This window comes from Halichoeres trimaculatus, unplaced genomic scaffold (assembly GCF_033239565.1).
Source record: "Halichoeres trimaculatus isolate MK-OKI-2021-1 unplaced genomic scaffold, fHalTri1.1 fHalTri1_scaffold_15, whole genome shotgun sequence".
NCBI lineage: Eukaryota > Metazoa > Chordata > Actinopteri > Labriformes > Labridae > Halichoeres > Halichoeres trimaculatus.
This window is the reverse complement of record NW_027437193.1, coordinates 16,115,988-16,133,834: the sequence shown is the minus strand read 5'-3', so window position 1 is coordinate 16,133,834 and position 17,847 is coordinate 16,115,988. Positions and strand designations below refer to the sequence as shown.

Below are 17,847 nucleotides of genomic sequence, written 5' to 3'. Positions count from 1 at the left end.
ATTGTGAGCTGAGTAAGTGACATTATTATTTAATTGTCTGAATCAACCAGACGACCTATGAATTTGTGCATATAGTTTCTAAGAATAGTATAAAATGTGGGCACATTGTTGTAGACAAACATGTGACTTGCACTCGACCATCGAGGTAATTTAAGAAATATTCTGAAAGCGTCATCATAAGCTACCTGTAGCTTTTTCATTTTAGCTTTACTGTAGTTGCACCATAAATGAGCAGTGCACAGGGGGGTACAGTAAGCTCTAAAAAGCTCAATTTTAACATTTTCTGTACACACCTGAAATTTACGTGCTTATATATCAGCTTGTGCATGCACACAAATTACTTGTGATGTCCCTGCCTTTCTCTGCTTAAGGTCAGAGTTCAGGGTTACACTCACAACTGCTTCCTTTTACCAAAAGACCCCTTAACAGTACAGAAGCATGAAGGAAGAGGGGGTTAACTGTGTGTAATAGCATGTTTACACTCATCTGCTGTTCCAGGTGTACATCGCTGCTTGATTACAAAGCTAGAATGACAAGTCAGGATTGAAAATCACTGCACCACACAGCGCTCACTCCCATGTGGAATTAAATCAAGCTGTCACCTGGTCAGTGCCACCACCCACCACACACACACTCATATCAAGAGACACACGCCCATCAACAAACACAGAAAGCTGTCATATAAAGCAACACTTGTAATTATGGGAGGGGGGTGAAATTCAGATTTATTTATTCCAAAATGAAGCCCGCGGATCGACGGAGGGACAGCTCTCCTCCATCTGTCATCGTCGAAGCCACGCTCGTCTGACACAGGGATTCATTCGTCTTGTCGTCTTTGACAGTCGGATTTTCCCGGCGCACTCCCACCAGGAGTCGCACAGGATTTTTTGGAGGCAGACTTAAAAAAGAAAACACTCTGTGACAAGGAGCAGGCTCTTTATGAATGCAAATGAGTCTGGGAAAATTCACAGAGCAGCTAGCAGGCTCCGAGGCTCCGGCATCCGTCACATCTCCCCCCACCAGGCACAGCCCACGCTTTGCCAAGAGGTCCAAGGGCTTACAGGGGCCCTGCAGCAAGAACAGACACACTCAGAGAAAAGGGCATGGAAATCCTGTGGCTGACACACACTGAGAGTGCCACCGGTGACTATTATTTTCATGAAAATGATAAGCTTACTGTTTTTACATGCCATGCACAAAATTGCTGGTGGCTTTTAGGTTTTTATTATAAAACATTCATCTCTTCAACCCTCTCTGTGTGCATGTGTGAGTATGTGTATGTGTGTGTGTGCGCAAGGATGCGTCACTTGTATCACTTGACATTTGGCTTCCCTTTTATCCTGTTCCAAGGATAGTAAGTCAAATGCTATGTGACAGGTCAACCCCTTCATATCAGTCATCCTTCACCCTGACCCAGCCTCAGCTGCACAAAGACACATCCTGCTTCTCAGCACTAAAAACCATCATCAGCTACGACATCCCTCTGAGTCTTGAAGTGTGGAAGTAGGAATCTGTTTTCTCAAACTAACAAGGAAACAAACAGTATAAAATTTCAGTTTTTACAGGAATGTGCTGAAGTCCTAAAGTCAAATTTACTAAATGAATGCATGAACACAAGGAGGACAGTGGTCCACACTTGACATAGTATAAGCTCCACCCTCCACAGGGGGTCTCTGAGAAATGTGTACTGCAACAATTTTATACACAAAAACATTTTTTTTTTCATTATAAGGTGTGCATTTTTCTGTGGAAAATTCATGAGAGAAAATGTTCCAATAATATTTTTTTACCTTATTGTTTTCCCTAGAATTAGATGAAATAATCAAACTATTAAATTTATATTAAATTTTGAAGCATGCTGATACTGTAACAGTATCTAAGCTGGAACGTGGCTGAAATTAGGTCACAGATATCCAGACCTGGTTTCAGTTTATTTATTTATTTATTTATTTTTATAAATGTCATTCTTTTTAAAACCAAATTTTAGTTAATGAAATCCTGATTAGTGCTCACTCTGACACATTTGAGAAAAGTTGTTTTGTGGCATCTTGGAAAAAGCCTGATGTACCCACCAGGTTGGAAATGTTGAATTCAAGTTTCAACATAAAAATTAATCTTTTCAGTTCTGTTAAATGTACGACAGGGGAATGCAAAAATGTGTGAGAAAAAATAGGCACAGTGGGCACTCTTGGTATTGCAGGCCCACTTGCTCAATTTGCAACTGATCTGGGACTTAATACAGGATAAAGAGATGGCACAGAAGAAGAAGGAATGCCTTTGTTTCAGCCCCAGTTTGAAACAATTTCTCCTCATCATATTACAAAGTTACATCATCACAAAAAAGAATTGCTGTGGCTAGATGAATTCATTTTTCTGCTTGGCCTAAAAACTCAGAAATAGAGCACTATCGTAAACATAGACTGTATAAAATATAGATGTAGTCTCCACAATGTCACTACAACGTCTGTTCCTGATACAGTAAGATGAAGCCAATCAGCGGACGGAGCCACATTTGACATGGCGTGGGCTTTGAGCTTCATTTCCAACAGCTATAGGGCGCCTGACGTTCACATGAGCTGAGCTGTGCCTGTAATTGGATAATCATGATCCTAATATCCCCTAAACCACTGAGTTAGAAGAAAATTCACCCCCGGTACAGTGTGTAATGATAGCAAAATTAGCGTTTCAGACCCAAGCTGTTTTTGATACAGTTTTTAATGCCAAAAAAGTAGGGTTTTTTTGGCCAGATATGTACGTAGTTTCTGGTCTTTCTGCAGCCAGCCTCATAGGGATTCTCGATAGGCTGCATAGGCTTCATTCTTCTCAACCGGAAGTTGCCCCTTCACTGCAAAAACTGAAATCTTATCAGTGTTTTTGTCTTATTTTCAGTTGAAAATTCCTTTTTAGACTCAATATGAGCCAAATTCACATGACCTATCCAGAAAAATGTCTTGTTTAAAGTTATTTAAGGACAAAAATGAGGTCTGAATTGCTCATAACCAGTAAAAAAATCTGCCAATGGAACAAGAGAAAAGTTACTTGTATTAAGACATTGTTCTAGTCTCAAGGAAATTTTCAAGCAATTTTTTCTTGTTCCATTGGCAGATTTTTTTACTGGTTACAAGCAATTCAAACCTCATTTTTGTACTCTGATAACTTGAAACAAGACATTTTTCTGGATTGATAAGTTGAAAGTGGCTCATATCGAGTACAATAAGACAATTTTTACTTAAAAAAAGACAAAAACACTTGGTAAGGTTTCAGTTTTTTGCAGTGTTGTTTCTGAACGGGAAGCCTGAAGTGGCTCCACCAGTTAGGCAAAGAGAGGGCAAAATTTTGGGCTCATGTAAGAATTAAAAACCTTAGTTGTGGCTCACCAACAAATTTCATGTGTTTGACTTAAGGTCCATACTTGGCTGTAGGAAGCATGCATAGCAGCAGGACCCTGAAGCAGCTAAAAGACTTCATCATCTATCATCATCATTAAATACACCTAGACTTTGTCCCACTTAAACAGATATGAGCATAAAAAGTTTTGTAATGGCGTCAAGAATAATAGGACATTGACCTCCACTAAGAAATATTCATACATATAAAAAACATTAATTTAAAAGACATCTCAGTCTTTGCTGGATCACTTTATCACAAATGTGTCTTTTCAGCTCCCCTAAACTTTATGGGAGTGCAACACTAAATCCCTAATGTGCCCCTCTAATGAGCAGATTTTCATGAACTGTAATGTCACTTTAATGACCAGGCAGCTGTCCATGTTTTGCTTCCTGTCTCAGGTTCATCCCAAGTACCTCTTTTGTTTAAAAGCCGATCCAAAGTGCAAAGAAACAAGAACTTGTGGGTATTTAATTTAGCAGGAGTTCAAAAGAGGATGGTCAACAGAGGCAGAGCAAGGGCCTGGAAACGCTGACTCGGCTCCTGTCGCTTAATCTATTTGAGGTGCGATTAAAGTTTAATTCATGCCCATCTCCTAATGCTAGCCAGCAGTGGGTCAGTGAGTAGTTTCAAGCTGAGCCCAGGTCTTTTCTCTCTGTCTGGGCCTTACTTTATTCATGCCTGAGGGACACCAGGAGCTGCAAACAACTGAATTTTTCATCAAGGTTACTTCCTGGAGAGATGTGCCGTGCAGTTGCTGCTTTCTCCCTCGCTGTGCTTCTAGCTCATACATAACTTAGCCTGCTCTGACCTGCAGCTCTCTCTGGGAGGAGTTGTTTGACCCGGGTCCAGATAGGAAAGCGTGTGCTGTGGAGTCAGCATGAGTTTGTTTTGAAGCTTGAAATACTGAAGTTTGGTTTATAGGGTTTGATTGTTAGATGCCTGGTTACACTTTATTTGGAAGTTCCAAGTATTAGCATTCAAAAGACAAGTATAAACAACTGAGAAATGGTCTATGACACATTATAATGTGGCTGTAAGGGTACAGTTTTATTATTTGTGGAAAACTGAATTTTAATTTGTATAACTCATGAGCACCCTTAGGTAAATAACTATCAGTTTTTATGCATTAAGATGTTCATTTTTATTCACAGAGTTGCTCTCAAAGTTTGTTTACTGACCATTTCCACATTTAAGCACAACACATCAAACCCTGCATTGCAAGTCTATTATAGTTTGGTTGGAAAAACTCTCCAAGATCTCGAATCTTCTATTTCAGTGATCGTAATCTATGGTAGATTCCCGCTTGTTTCATATTCCTCTGAGCAGCCTCACTGGGTGATGGTATGCACAACACAACACAACACAACACAGCTTAACAAATTCAGCTAGTTCATGTGTCTTCAGGGCTTACCCACAAGTTAGGCATCAACATTTTTTAGTCCCTAGAAAAAACAACTCTGCAACTTCTGGTGAAAAACAGCATTTATAAGAATATTTTAACATCCTGATTAATTTGCAATTATAATCAAATCCCACTCATTCTTTATTTTTGGGAAAAATTAATGCAGCAACAACACTTTTGGTTTTGATGGAGGTAAAATATGCAACATCAGATTTGTATTTTTATTTTTCATTAAGAATGCAAATGCTGCTTTTTTTCCTGAAATACAGCAATCAGAGGCTCAAATGAGGTCTTTTTTTATTCTTGCCAGAGCTTGGAGATTCCCAAATGTATCAATTCGCAATAGGGTTATTTCTGCCTTTTAATTAAATCCAAAGTGAGAGTAAAATGATCTTTGAATCGAATTTCACATGAATCCATTTGTTACATAATTTTAAATCAGGTCACTTTTGTGGTAGAATGAATCCTGGTTTGATAACCCAACCTGAAGTCTGAGTGTGATTTTACTGTTTATTCTCTGTAGACCCATGTCTGGTCTTAACACTCCATCACAAAGTTTTATATGTGTGCCCTGTATTTATTCTTTACACTTGAGCATTCATGTTTACAATTGAACCCTTGTCTCCTAGCTGTAAGGCCTACAACACAGAGATAATCCTCAGTCATTACGACCCCGTTAAATAGGGAATAAAATAAAGCAGAATGGCTATTTGACTGCAGACTTCCATTTCAGAGCTGTGCTGTGCAGTCTTGCAGCGCCTGAGTGTCAGACATTATCACCACCACTACCCTCAACCTCACCCTGCCCCTTGTGACAATTACTGCCCTACCTCCCTATTCAGCACGTAATGAGAAAACTGACTGATCGATTTCTGTCCAGCCACTAAAAGAAGGGAAGAGGCATGGGGATGAAGCACAGAGGAAGACTGTGAGACCCAGAACTGCAGTGTTCTTCATGTTCTCTTCCAATTTTTTTAAGTGTTGGTATGAAACACTTAATATTACACTTATGGTACAAATGCCAGATATTTAAATACAGGCCTGGTTTATGAAAGCACTTTTTAAATGAAAGAATTTTTTTCTATTTTCTTTTTTCATTGACTCAGTGTGCTACTTTATGTAAGAAGTTAATGAAATGTTGAATCAGAATGCTTTTGGATTTGGAAAGGATGCTAATAAAACTAGCTTTAAGTTACCATTGAAATTAACAGGTCTTTTATTTTCAAAGAAATACATCCACCTTTAATCTAGTTGATCCAGAAAAATTGGGACTTTTTTGATTATAATGTGGCTTTGAATTAAAATTTTTTTTAAAACAGCAGGACTAGAAGTATCATATTTTTTTCTTTCATGTAGCCCAGAAACCACAATGTCTTGCATGTCGATGTTGTGTGTGCTCAGATACATATTATCCCAGATCTCCATTTACTTCAAATGTTTATCTCACATTTGACGCACAGGATGACTACTGCTGATCTTAAGTATTCCCCATAAAGTTAGGATCACCTAAAAAGGATGCTCATGATAAGTACAAATGGTAAGTGACAACTTCCTCATCATGTTATCTTCAAATGTGTGTCATGTCTAACAGGCAGGACTCTAAGTTGGATGTATGGTTGCTAGCAAGCCTAGCAGCTCAGCGCTTTGTCACATGCACAATTTCTCTCATTAAAGTCTCTTTCAAGGTATTTTAAAAACAACTTGAGTGAGAACAGCAGGGCTACTTGTGAAATTTCTTTGGGAATATGACTTAGAATAAAACTGTGAGTGTGAATGTTCTTAAGGATATTTACAAGTGTTTTGCTAGTAATGGCTAATGCAGCCTTGTGTTGCTAGCTAGGTGTGTTAGCTAACAACCTTTCAACTCCATCTTTGGATTGGTTTCATTTTCAGTCATGACTGATGCTGTTCAAAAGTGTTGAAGTATTTAACACATTTTGCTGAAATTCCTCAGATTCACCTCTCTCAGGGAGAAACAAAATTTTGACTTTTTTCAAAGGTATTACCATGATAAGCCCATGTCAACCAGCTTTGATTAGTAAAATTGGTTGAGCTCCCCCAGTTATTGGAATAATTTAAGAAGCATTAATTATGTGTCTTTTTACTTACTGGTCAAAGGAACAGGCTAATCGTTTTCACTCTAGCAATTACAGATACTCCATCATTGATGCCAAGAGTGTCTGTTAAATGATTAAACACAGACAAGGCTTGTTTGTCTTGACATTCTCCACGTTTGTTAGAACAACTGTTGTGGTCCTGTGTTACAACATAAGGCTTGTAAAAGTGCTCCCCACAAACTGCTGCACGTTCTAATAAATTCATCTTGATTTATTATTCCTGTGACTGATTACACGGATGTAAATATTCAGCAGTAAAATATATGGTCTGGGTGACAGGGTGTCTTTTCCAAGCACCACCACGCTGTCCTGTTGGGTCAGAGCTCCACTGCCATTCACAATTATTTATTAGGCTACATATTCACTCTCTATCCATCACTGTGTGGCCACCCGGCCCGGTCACATCTCTTTATGTTTATTACAGTGTCCCACCTTCCCGGGGAGGATGATTGACGTTTCGGAGAGGACCGAGGTGGGACTTGCGCGCGCCTTCTTCTCCAATCGTGGCTCGAGGGGGCGGAGGCTTTCCATCCATACTCTGATTATGAGTCAGTTACCAGACATAAGCGAAACAATAACAGTTGGTGTGTTACTTTCCACCCTAAAGCTTCACAGGCAAGTTGAGTCTAAGGTGCGTTTAAGCGCATCAAGCTCTCGAGCTGGTCGGAGGTTTCGTCCGAGGAGCACAACGCGCTCCACTTTTAATCAGATTAGGAGCCTTTAATGTTCAATCCTTTTTTTCCTCTCCTACAGTAGCGGTGCAGGAGTGGCCAAAGCCAAAAGCAGCGATTCAGATCAGATTTCACCTAAACCAGCTGGGAGAGAGACCGAGAGAGAGGGAGAGCTGGGTTTGTCAGTCTCCCTCCTCCCAAATCCAGAAAATCTTACCAAGGAAAAGGAGGAGTGTCGGGGTGAGAGAGGCGCAGAGGAATCCAGAGGAATTTCTGAGGATATTTTCCCTTCTCCCCCCTCCTTCTCCCATTTATTTTTCATCGCACATAAAAATTTAAAAGTTGGAGGCGAGGCAGCGGGGACCGTGGTCAAGGATGGACGAGCAGCCGCGGTTGATGCACTCCCACGGGGTAGGCATGGCCGGACACCCCGGCCTGGCGCAGCATATGCAGGATGGCACGGCGGGGACGGACGGAGAGGGAAGAAAGCAGGACATCGGAGACATATTACAACAAATAATGACCATCACAGACCAAAGCTTGGACGAAGCACAGGCGAGGTGAGGCTGCACACATACAGGCACACAAACAAACACTTGTAGTATTAATCGGAGACCGGAAATATTAGAAAATGTTATTGGAGACGGAGGGGGGAGATGATAACACTGGTTTGTATCCAGACTGCCTCTAAATGAAAGCAATTACGCCCACTGAAGTGCCGTGACTGCGCGAAAGCGACAAAAAGCCATAAAAAACTTGTCACGATTCATATTTGATTATGAAAAACAACTTAGTAGTTGGTATTTCCATCCAAACTATTAATTATTACTTGATTAATGTGGTTCAGTATGATGGGTGTTGGTTTTTTAAGTGTTGAGCAGTTTTATAAACACTTTTACCTTGTTACAGAGGAGCTGATATTGTTATCCTGTGCTGTTGTATTGCATTTGCAATAATGAGAACCAAAAACGATCAAGAAAATACATCCGAGGCTTGTAACAGCTGTGGTGTAAAAATTGTAAGATTTCTTTTTCTTATTAGTAAGATCTATCTGACTTTAGAGAGGTGTAAGGTCCCTCGTTGTGTATTAATGCGACTACAATAATTACATGTTCAATTAACTGACCCCTTAGAATAAAAAAAGCAAGAAAAACATAGGAGAAAATTGATTTTCATGCTGATACCTTTTCATTTCAGGATGCCCTGCACTTTTAAATTGCCTTGTTACTCTTACCACTTGTTTGAATATTGATGTGAAAGTGGTGTGCTGTGCTCTTTTTAGGAAACATGCACTGAACTGCCACAGAATGAAACCTGCACTCTTCAACGTCTTGTGTGAAATAAAGGAGAAAACAGGTAAGATCTGTTTTTATCATTTCTGCTTTTGCTGGACGCTGTGGGAGAATTGATGTCGAACCCTTTTTGATTCCAAATCGTTTGTTAGTTTTCAGAGGTTATTCAGGAAAACAATGAAGGGTTAGAGTGTGGTGACATTCTTCTCCAAAGACTCCAGATTTTTTGCTGATATGTGGGTTTATTTTTATTTTTTGGGTGTATGTGTGATTTATGACAAGTTTTCCCTGACAAACGTCACCCAGCCTGCATGTGAGCAGCCCTGGCCCCAGATGAGGTGCTGTCACTGCTCTGGAGTGTTTTCTTGCAGACGTTTGGGCCTCTCTATGGCTGGGCTTTCTCAACCCTCTCTGTCTGTTTTCCTTGGCAGAGCCTGATGGCGTTTCTGTAGTCAAGCTGTTTTTTTTTTTTTTTAAAGCAGAGGCAGGTCAGACAAATTTTCTGTTTATGTTCGCAATGAGGGTCAGACTCATGAGAGGGAATGTGTGAATTATTAGTCCGCTAGCAGCAGCAGATTAGAAGAAGAGCGGCTCACATGATGAAAGCCTGGATTTTCTCTGAGGGACGAGGCTGTTCAAGAGGAGGCTTTTCAAGGCAGGAAATAAAAACCCAACATCCAATATAACCTTATCTGTGAACTCTACTTTGAAGCTGTCTCTGAGGTTATTGAAGGAGCGATGTCACTTTGTCTGCTGGTGTTGTGTTCACAGCCATGACAGTTTAAAATAAACTCAGAGTGGGTTTGAAGGCTTGAGTATATTCCCTCATTTTACACGAGCTGTTAATCCACGACATTTCGTTCATGTGACTGCAAGTTTAGGACATATATCTGCGAAAAAAAGAGGAGCAGACTCTTTGGGAATTTTAGCAGATTTACACAATGTTAAAGTCTGTCTGTGAAGCTCAAGTAGGCAGGGGCCCTGGCTGTTTCTAAATTGCAACGCTCGGAAAAGTGGGGGAGAGAGTAATGCCTGGCTCTTTGTAAACTGTCTGGCGTCTCCCTGGGTTCAACCAGAGTTCGTTTCCAAAAAGAAGAACAAAGTGACTTGGACCTTTTCCTGGCTTCACTCCCCCTGCTTCTCCTCCTCTCTTCCCACCGTTCTTGGCAACCGGGGATTTTCACAGAGCTTCTGACAAGTGAGGCTCCCCTTCTGCCTGCAAATTCTCTTTCTCTTTATTCACAACCAAGTTTGGGAATAATCATAATTCATCATAGTTTGCCTTTTTTTAAAGCATGGGCTTCGTCTTTCTGTCTCAAGGTGTGGTTGAAAACAGGCTCGAACCACAAATCTGAGAAACTCTAAACTCCTGTGTTGCCTATAGAAGCAGAGAAGAGTTTTAAAGTAAGGAAAATCTCAGCACTTTCTGATACAATCGACTCTTAATGGCTGCCTGGCTGCGTCCTCCCTGTCTGTGTTTGAAGAGCTGAGCTGCGGCTCATCTTCACCCATAGGAGGCTTGTACAGACGAAACTGAAAATCCTTTCACTGCAGTGACAGAGAAAATGACTCAAACCTTCAGCATGGCATTTACAGCCAAATGTGCTGAGTGCAGTGTATGCGAGCCGAGTACAGCCTGTAATTTGTCAAGTTCTTTTTTATGTTCTTTACAAAGAGTCAGCTTCTCCTCGCTTTTTTTCCCTACATTGTTGCAGTCAGAGTGTCTCTTAAAGCTCTTCTCCTCGACCTTTTTACTGAAACATTTCTTTACATCGTACATCATTTGTTGCATGTAGTCGCTCACATGTGTGCTCGCACAGTATATCAGTGCTGTGTGAGTGTTGACAGCAGCAGGACGAGGTATTGCAGCAGCGAGGTGTCCATTGGCGAGCAGCTGACAAACAAGGCGGGAGTGCATGCCAATAGAGGGACAGAGCAGGCCTTAACTGATGACCCCACCCCACCCTAACCCCACTCCCTGTATATTTGTGCCGGGGTCAAGCTTGTGTCACGGCGCGGGAGTATTTAGCAAGCTTAAACAAGCTCAGGTTCACATGCTGGGTTATGGAAACCAATGTTGGAGGCTTGTGTTACCACTTACAGACGTTCCCTTTGGCCGCCAGTGTTGTATTTCATGAAATGTTTGCCCTCACTACCGCCCCTCCTCCTCCTCCTCTTCCCCCTCTTCTCTTGTCTTTATTTTTAAGAAACTGTCATGATTGTTTCTGCACTTCCTGAGAGCACTTAGAATTTGTTTTCCCTGTTCCTGCTTCACATCCTGCGAAGAGAGCTGGGGAGCGTCTTTGTTTGTGTGAAACCATTACGGTGAGGGGGGCTGGCACGTACAGGTTGACTAAGTAAGAGGAGCCAGACACCAAGTCAGTGTTTGTGGGTGTCAAATTTCAGGCCCATGCTCTCCCTCTCTCTTTATCCGTGGGTCTGGGACTGTTTGGTCAGGCCTGTCTCCCTCTCTGTCTCTGTGTCAGCAGCCTCACATTACCCCCCTCACAGGCCCGGGTCAGATGGAGAGCTCCTGCATGACTGATGTGATCAGACGGATAATGCATTACACCGCTTGAACTTATCAAAGCTGGAGACCTGCTGAATCAGACGGTCCCACTAGCTGCTAACACCCCCCTCGAGCTCGCGCTGCTGATGACATGCACAAACATTTTTAAATACCTACAACAGCGCAATGTCGCTCAGGTCACTTTAATGTTTTTGTTTTTGTTTTTTTGCATGCACTGGAAAAAAAATATGTCTTTTCATGAGACAACTTTGTTGGTGTAACTTCACTACTGTTAATTTCTTACTTAAATGAGGAATCTTAGAGACTAAATTACTGAAACTTGGTGGAAAAAAGGTCACATAATCTTCTGTTGACTTCTTATATTTTAGGTGTAGTCCAACCCAAGTATCAAATTCACAGTTTTACAAAACAAAGAAAAAAACACACATATTTACATCAAAAAAGCAAAAAATAAATAACCTTAAGTTTGTTTGAAAAAAAGAATTAAAATTAATATAGCTGTTAATTTATTTCCTGTTGCCTAACTTCTCCTGAAAGCAACTCATAAGTCAGCCTTGGAATGAACCTAAAGCTGCACGGGGATAAAATGTCAAGTCTCTATTTATGGCGTTTTCTGACATTACCATCAAAGGTTGATGGAGGAACCAGTTGAGCTCCCATGAAGCAGTGGATAGACTGGTCACTATGGCTCCCAGTGCTGCTGTTTTTCAGTATTTAATTGACATGGCTGTCCATGATGAGTTCAGGGGTTAGTGTTGCCTCTCTTTGTTACTCTCCTCTCATCTCCAGTGACAGATGGAGGCATTAGTCTCCAATGTGGCGCTGTCCTGAAACTAATGGCTATGTCCTTGGTTTTCCCCGCGCTAGCCGGGAGACTGTATATCTGTCCCCGGCTTTGGAAATGCCGAAGCAGCAGTTTATCCCCCCTCCATGTTTTAGTTTCCACGGAAATAAGGCCGAACAGGACTCTGCTTGTTCTCTCGTAAATGACTTCAAATAAATAACTTCCAAAGAGTGCAAAGTTTTTCCTGATTTGTGAGCTTAAAGGAAACTCTTCCTCCACTTAGCAGAAACGTTCCTCTAAGCGAATAATGACAAACATGTCGTATATTTTTATAGGGAGTCTGGTGTATCTTTGCTTTTTAAAGTGATTTATCTTAAACATAAATAGATTGAATTGTATTTTGCCTTCAGACATTTCCTCTTTTATTCGTTTTTATATTCACAAAATTCATCTGTGCTCTTCAGAGGCAACAGCTAACGTTTTAGCTGTTCCCTGTCCTCTGATATAAACTCACTCCCAATTAGGACAGCTAATATATTATGCAAATGTTGACTGGCTTAATTGAGACGTGTTAATCATGTTTTAAGAGGCTAATTACAGCCCTGTATATCTGAGGTGGGAGTTGTAATTAGCCGTGATAACAGATCTGGCTGTAGGATGGTCATATTCTGCGTGTGGACGTATGTTGAGGGAGTGTGTGTATGTAAAGATTATGTGTTTGTTTAGCTTGTTTTGTCTTTTTACTTTCTACATCACTTTGCATTTTTAGTCAGTTTATAGTCTTCAGCAAACTATTTTTCCACCAAGTACATTTTTTACACCGTACCTTCAGGGGAAACTGAAGAGAAAGAGGGAAACCAAGATCCATCAGTTCACCTATTCATCAGGAATATGGATGCTTTGCTTCTCTATCTATAGTTTGCTTCCTGCACTCCTCGCTCTGCTTATCTGATGCAGCAGCTCTGTGCATCCATGCTTTTACACAAGGAGGCTGTGTTCTTACTTTTCTGACACAGATCATATTCGGATCCATTACGCTAAGAATGCCCTCCCACTTATCGAATATAAAATTGCTTTAGAGAGGAAATTTGCTCCACGGTGGAGTGGAGTTTCTTTTTTATCAGATGTTTGTCTCTGGAGCAGCTTTTAGTGTCTACAAAAACAGCTCTGGTGACATTATTGCAGTTGCAATTGCCACTGCCATTGTTTTTCTTATTGGTGTTGTTTGGATTTGATTGGATTTTCTGCAGTCTCGTGGAATTGCCTCACGCAGCTAGAGCGGCGGATGTGTATATCCTCATATTGTTGGAGTTTGTACACCTGAAGATCTTATTACTGATATCTTCACGGGGCTCCAACAGTGCACTCTAACTACCTCTGAATCGCACAGTTAAGTTTGTCATATTTCACTGTGTTCAATCCGTACATGTCACGTCTTTTCCTCTCTGAAGAAACGTATCATTTCTTAAGCCTAACCTTAACTTAAGCAGGTTTTTAGGGGCACTTTGACAGAAGCCCTTGGCCTGGTAGTTGATAACCTTTCATTTGAGGTGTGGGATCTTGTTTCTCTGGCACCCTGCCTCGACAATGTAAGTGTGTTGGCAGCATGCTGGGGTCGTACAAAGAACCCCCCCACCTCCCTCCTGACTTCGATGAACAGTCAAACATAAAATGGCAAGCGCTCTTCCCTGGCTGACTTAGTAAAAATGACATAAATTAATACATGCTGCTTAAACAGGACCAAGATTAATGGCTGCCTTTCGCTGCGGCTTAGATCTACTGTCAGTCGCTGCTCGCTGCCCAGATGGAATCAACACCAATCAATGAGGCTACCCTACTCTCCCTGGATATCTGCTTAGGATGGAGAGTGGGGTGGAAGACACACACTCACACACATATTTGAATATCCTCTGCTCACGCAGAAACATATATCATGTAAAAAACATGAAATGCACCCTCCTTGATGCTGTATTTTTGCTCCTCTCCTCAGCATTCCTTCATATAAACTCGCAGCCATATCCTGTATTACTTCCCATATAGAGGGATGTTCAATCAGGTGCCACAAAGTCAGATGGGGAAGAGCAGTGAGGCTGAGGCTCAGTAGTGATTGGATGTTTCAATTACTGATAGTAATGCCATGGTGTAGTGAGTCATGCAGTGCAGATAGCACCATTTATTTTAATCAGGACGGGGGAGAGATGGGTGTGGATGTGTCTCCCTCCTTTCAGAGGAGTTTCACATTTAGATGCAGGGGAGTGTGTTCTCTCTCACACACTCTCTGTCTCTCTTTCTTTTTTATTCCACATACCAAACACACAAACACACACTCACACACATGCTCAGGTGGATTGAGAGTGGAGGAGAGGTTGCTGTGGGTAACGCATAGCGACAAGGTACTCTCTCAGTGAGCTATTCTAATTTATGTTAATAAACCTTGCCGTTGCTGCGAGAGACAAAAGGGGCCACAGATGAGCCTTGGTAACCTCGGCACCTTCACTGGAAGGAAAGGCTCAGACAAAGAACAATGCAGACACACACACACACACACACACACACACACACACACACACACACACACACACACACACACACACACACACACACACACACACACACACACTGGGTGAGGAAAAAGAGAGAAGAGATATTGAACTGTAGAGAAAGACACAAATACTGTGGCGGAGAGTGATGATAAATTTAGCCACACAAAGAGTTGTTTTTGTGGCTGCAAAAAAATCAAACAGCCTCATGCTGGCAATTTTCTGTGTTTTGTGTGTGTGTGTGTGTGTTTATGTGTGTGTGTGTGTGTGGTATCTGCTGCTTCTTCACTCTTCGTGTGTGTCAGAGTGTGTGTTGGAGGGGCAGAAATAGTGGAAGTAGGCAGGCAGTCTCTTGGGGTTGTTGCTGCTAATTCTGCAGGGCCTACAGAGACACGGGGTGCAGCAGCTTTGGATCACTTCCCGGGGCAGATGTGACACCACAGGTAGCATTTAGCACAGTGGGCTCAGAGCACGGGTGTTAGCACAGGCCAGCGTTTGGCCAGGCTGCCCTGGCACTGGGTGGAAAGACCATCTCAGAGGGGCAGATAAGGGCTCTTTAAACCTGCTGCTGTGACGTGATGTGGAGTCTTCTCTTTCATGAGCTCTCATGATGTTGAAATCCAGAAAAAAAGCCCTAAAATTTTATCAGCAACATATCGTTTTAGCTCTCTTTGTAATGATTAACAATCAGTATGTCAGAACTGCCATTAGAAAGACTTAGCTCTACTTTTTTAAAGCTAAAAACTTTAATGCATCCTTAAATGACTTTGCAGGTTTAAATCTTAAAATGAAATTGTCTTAAATCTTAAATCTTAAGGTTGAGGACGAGACCATTATTTCCCAGTTTGAGAATTAACAAGCATAGCCATCATGTGATGTCTCACAAGGTAAAAGATGTAAACTATTTCTCACACTAACATGAATGAGGATTGATAACACCCCGATGCCTCCTTGCTGCTTCCCTGTGCTGTAGATATGATAACCCAAAGAGTGAAAGCTGTGGGTTTCCTCTGCGCCGTCTGTCTGCCAGCTTGCCTTTGGCGGTGTTAGTTCTGGACAGTTAACTCCAACTGAAATTATGTTAATTGCTGTCATTTTCCTTTTTCTACTTGAGCATAATCAGCAAATTATATACTTCTCTTCATTTATTACCCAGCCACTTTTAACAGAGTTTTTACCCTTCAAAGATAAAAAAAAAGTTACAAGGTAATTTGCCCTTGTGATTTGTACATATGTGTGAATTTATCTCATTTAAGTGTGCTATTAACAGTTTCTATTTTGTGATAAAGTTTCTCTTTCCCAGACATTTTTGTGATACTGTGTGTGAATCCCTCCAAACTTGAAGGAGTGGGACTTGTTTTGTGATTGGTGGATCGACATCCTTATCATTTCTTCTGTTGGCTAAAGCACTGTGTTCAAGTTGTTTGAATACAAGACGTGATCACCAGAAGCGGCTTTTGGTAGATCTCCACAGAGGTAGAGTTGGGCCAGTCATCTGGCGCATTGGCGAATGCTAATTGCAGAAGTGGTGCAACAGATGCACATTTGGTTGAAAGACAGTCAGTAGATTCAGCAGCTCAAACACAACAGGGTAGACCGTGACGATAGTAACAACAGCATGTGCAAAGTAGAGCGTGATATCAGCATCTTGACTGAAAACTCCGCCTTTCTGTGTACACTGTGTTTACAACATTGGCTGCGGCGCCATTTTCAAAAGTTTCTGTGTTAGGTTGGTTAAAACGCTGTTTCTATGTAAACAAGAGGCTAAAACGCAACAACACTTTTGCGTTTCATCCTAAAACCGTCATCCTTAACACTGCACCGCTAACACCTCGACCCCTGTCATGCTAGAGATTGGCACAATTTGCTTTTTTATAATCATATATTGAATCATTTTTATCTGAGAAGTCACTCTAGTTTTCTTGAAATCCCAGAGTGAACTTTTGAGTAACTTTGTATTATACATGGACACAGTTTGTCTACTTGCAAAGTTGCTAAGCTAATTCTTAATCTGTATCTCACTGTAAGACCGACTAAAGGGTCAAATGATGTATCTGAACTGTGATGCAGTAACTCACTATTGGAAGGGGCTTTGGAGCCAAATAATGGTCCTTACAGTTAAAAAATAACTCTACCACCAGAATGTAAACAAGCACAGGTGGCACTATGAAAACAGCAGTTTGGCTCTATCTTGATCCAGAAATTGAGATAAAGTTGTATAATATATAGCAATGACTCAGAGCCCAGGCATGTGGATGTTAACCTGCAGGAAGGCTGGTGGTGCAACCTCTGCTAATGTTAGCCACACTCTGCAAACTAATTTGACATTGTTTACTCACCAAATCGGTGGTACCACATTTAGTTATGTTGTGTAAAAACTGAATTCAATTAGACTTTTTCTGAGTGATAAGCTACTTTGGAACTTCCCAAGTAAGCATTTTTGTTCTTTTTTAGAGAACAAATGAGAAATGTGACAATAAATTAGTCATTTATTGTTAAGAGTTTTATTTCTTTGTTGTAAAATCTCAGAATCTGTGGCTGATGATCGTCAACGGCAAACAAACACAAATGTATACTAGCATACACTGACCATGTGGTTTGCTTGAAAAATGAAGCAAATTCTTGCATGGAAAAAAATCTTTATACTTAGTGATTTGCTGTTAAAAGTTTCACCAGACAATCTTTATGTCTTGTCTGCTAGGTTTTAGAAGCACACACATACAGCATCCTGCTGCAGACGCTTGTTGTAAAGATGGCAAATTACCGGTATAATTTTATGTTTTTAGATAAAAGGCACCTTCACATGAGAAGAGTGTGTGTGTTTGTGTGTGTGTGTGTGTGTGTGTGTGTGTGTGTGTGTGTGTGTGTGTGTGTGTGTGTGTGTGTGTGTGTGTGTGTGTGTGTGTGTGTGTGTTCAAGTTCAATTCCACCCTTGTGTCTAATATAAGGCGTCCAGTGTCTGTAACTCATGCTTTCACCAGTCATTCACAAGATTTGAACTGACGACCCCATGACTCCACGCCTGCCTCTCACGCCTCCAGGCGAGCCACTCTTCTTCTTCTTCTATTATATTTTATTTGTCTTGCTGGCACCACCTTGTAGCTTGTTTTTATTGGACATG

General features: G+C 41.2%; 1 protein-coding gene across 4 annotated transcripts in view; it reads left to right on the top strand.

Annotated features, from left to right (window-relative positions):
- The first annotated feature begins 7,440 nt into the window (after positions 1–7,440).
- The window catches only part of pbx1a (pre-B-cell leukemia homeobox 1a), a 53,137-nt gene continuing 42,730 nt past the window's right edge, over positions 7,441–17,847 (top strand). For 2 of the 4 annotated variants that reach the window (XR_012599619.1, XM_074687996.1), the window contains exons 1-2: positions 7,444–8,140; positions 8,863–8,936. Coding sequence is in view for 3 of the 4 variants with exons in the window: in XM_074687996.1 (XP_074544097.1) it covers positions 7,956–8,140; positions 8,863–8,936 (259 nt within the window). In the remaining variant the exon portion in view is untranslated. Of the gene's footprint in view, positions 8,141–8,862; positions 8,937–17,847 lie in introns of all 4 variants that reach the window. The other 2 variants (XM_074687994.1, XM_074687995.1) reach the window with 2 other exon arrangements.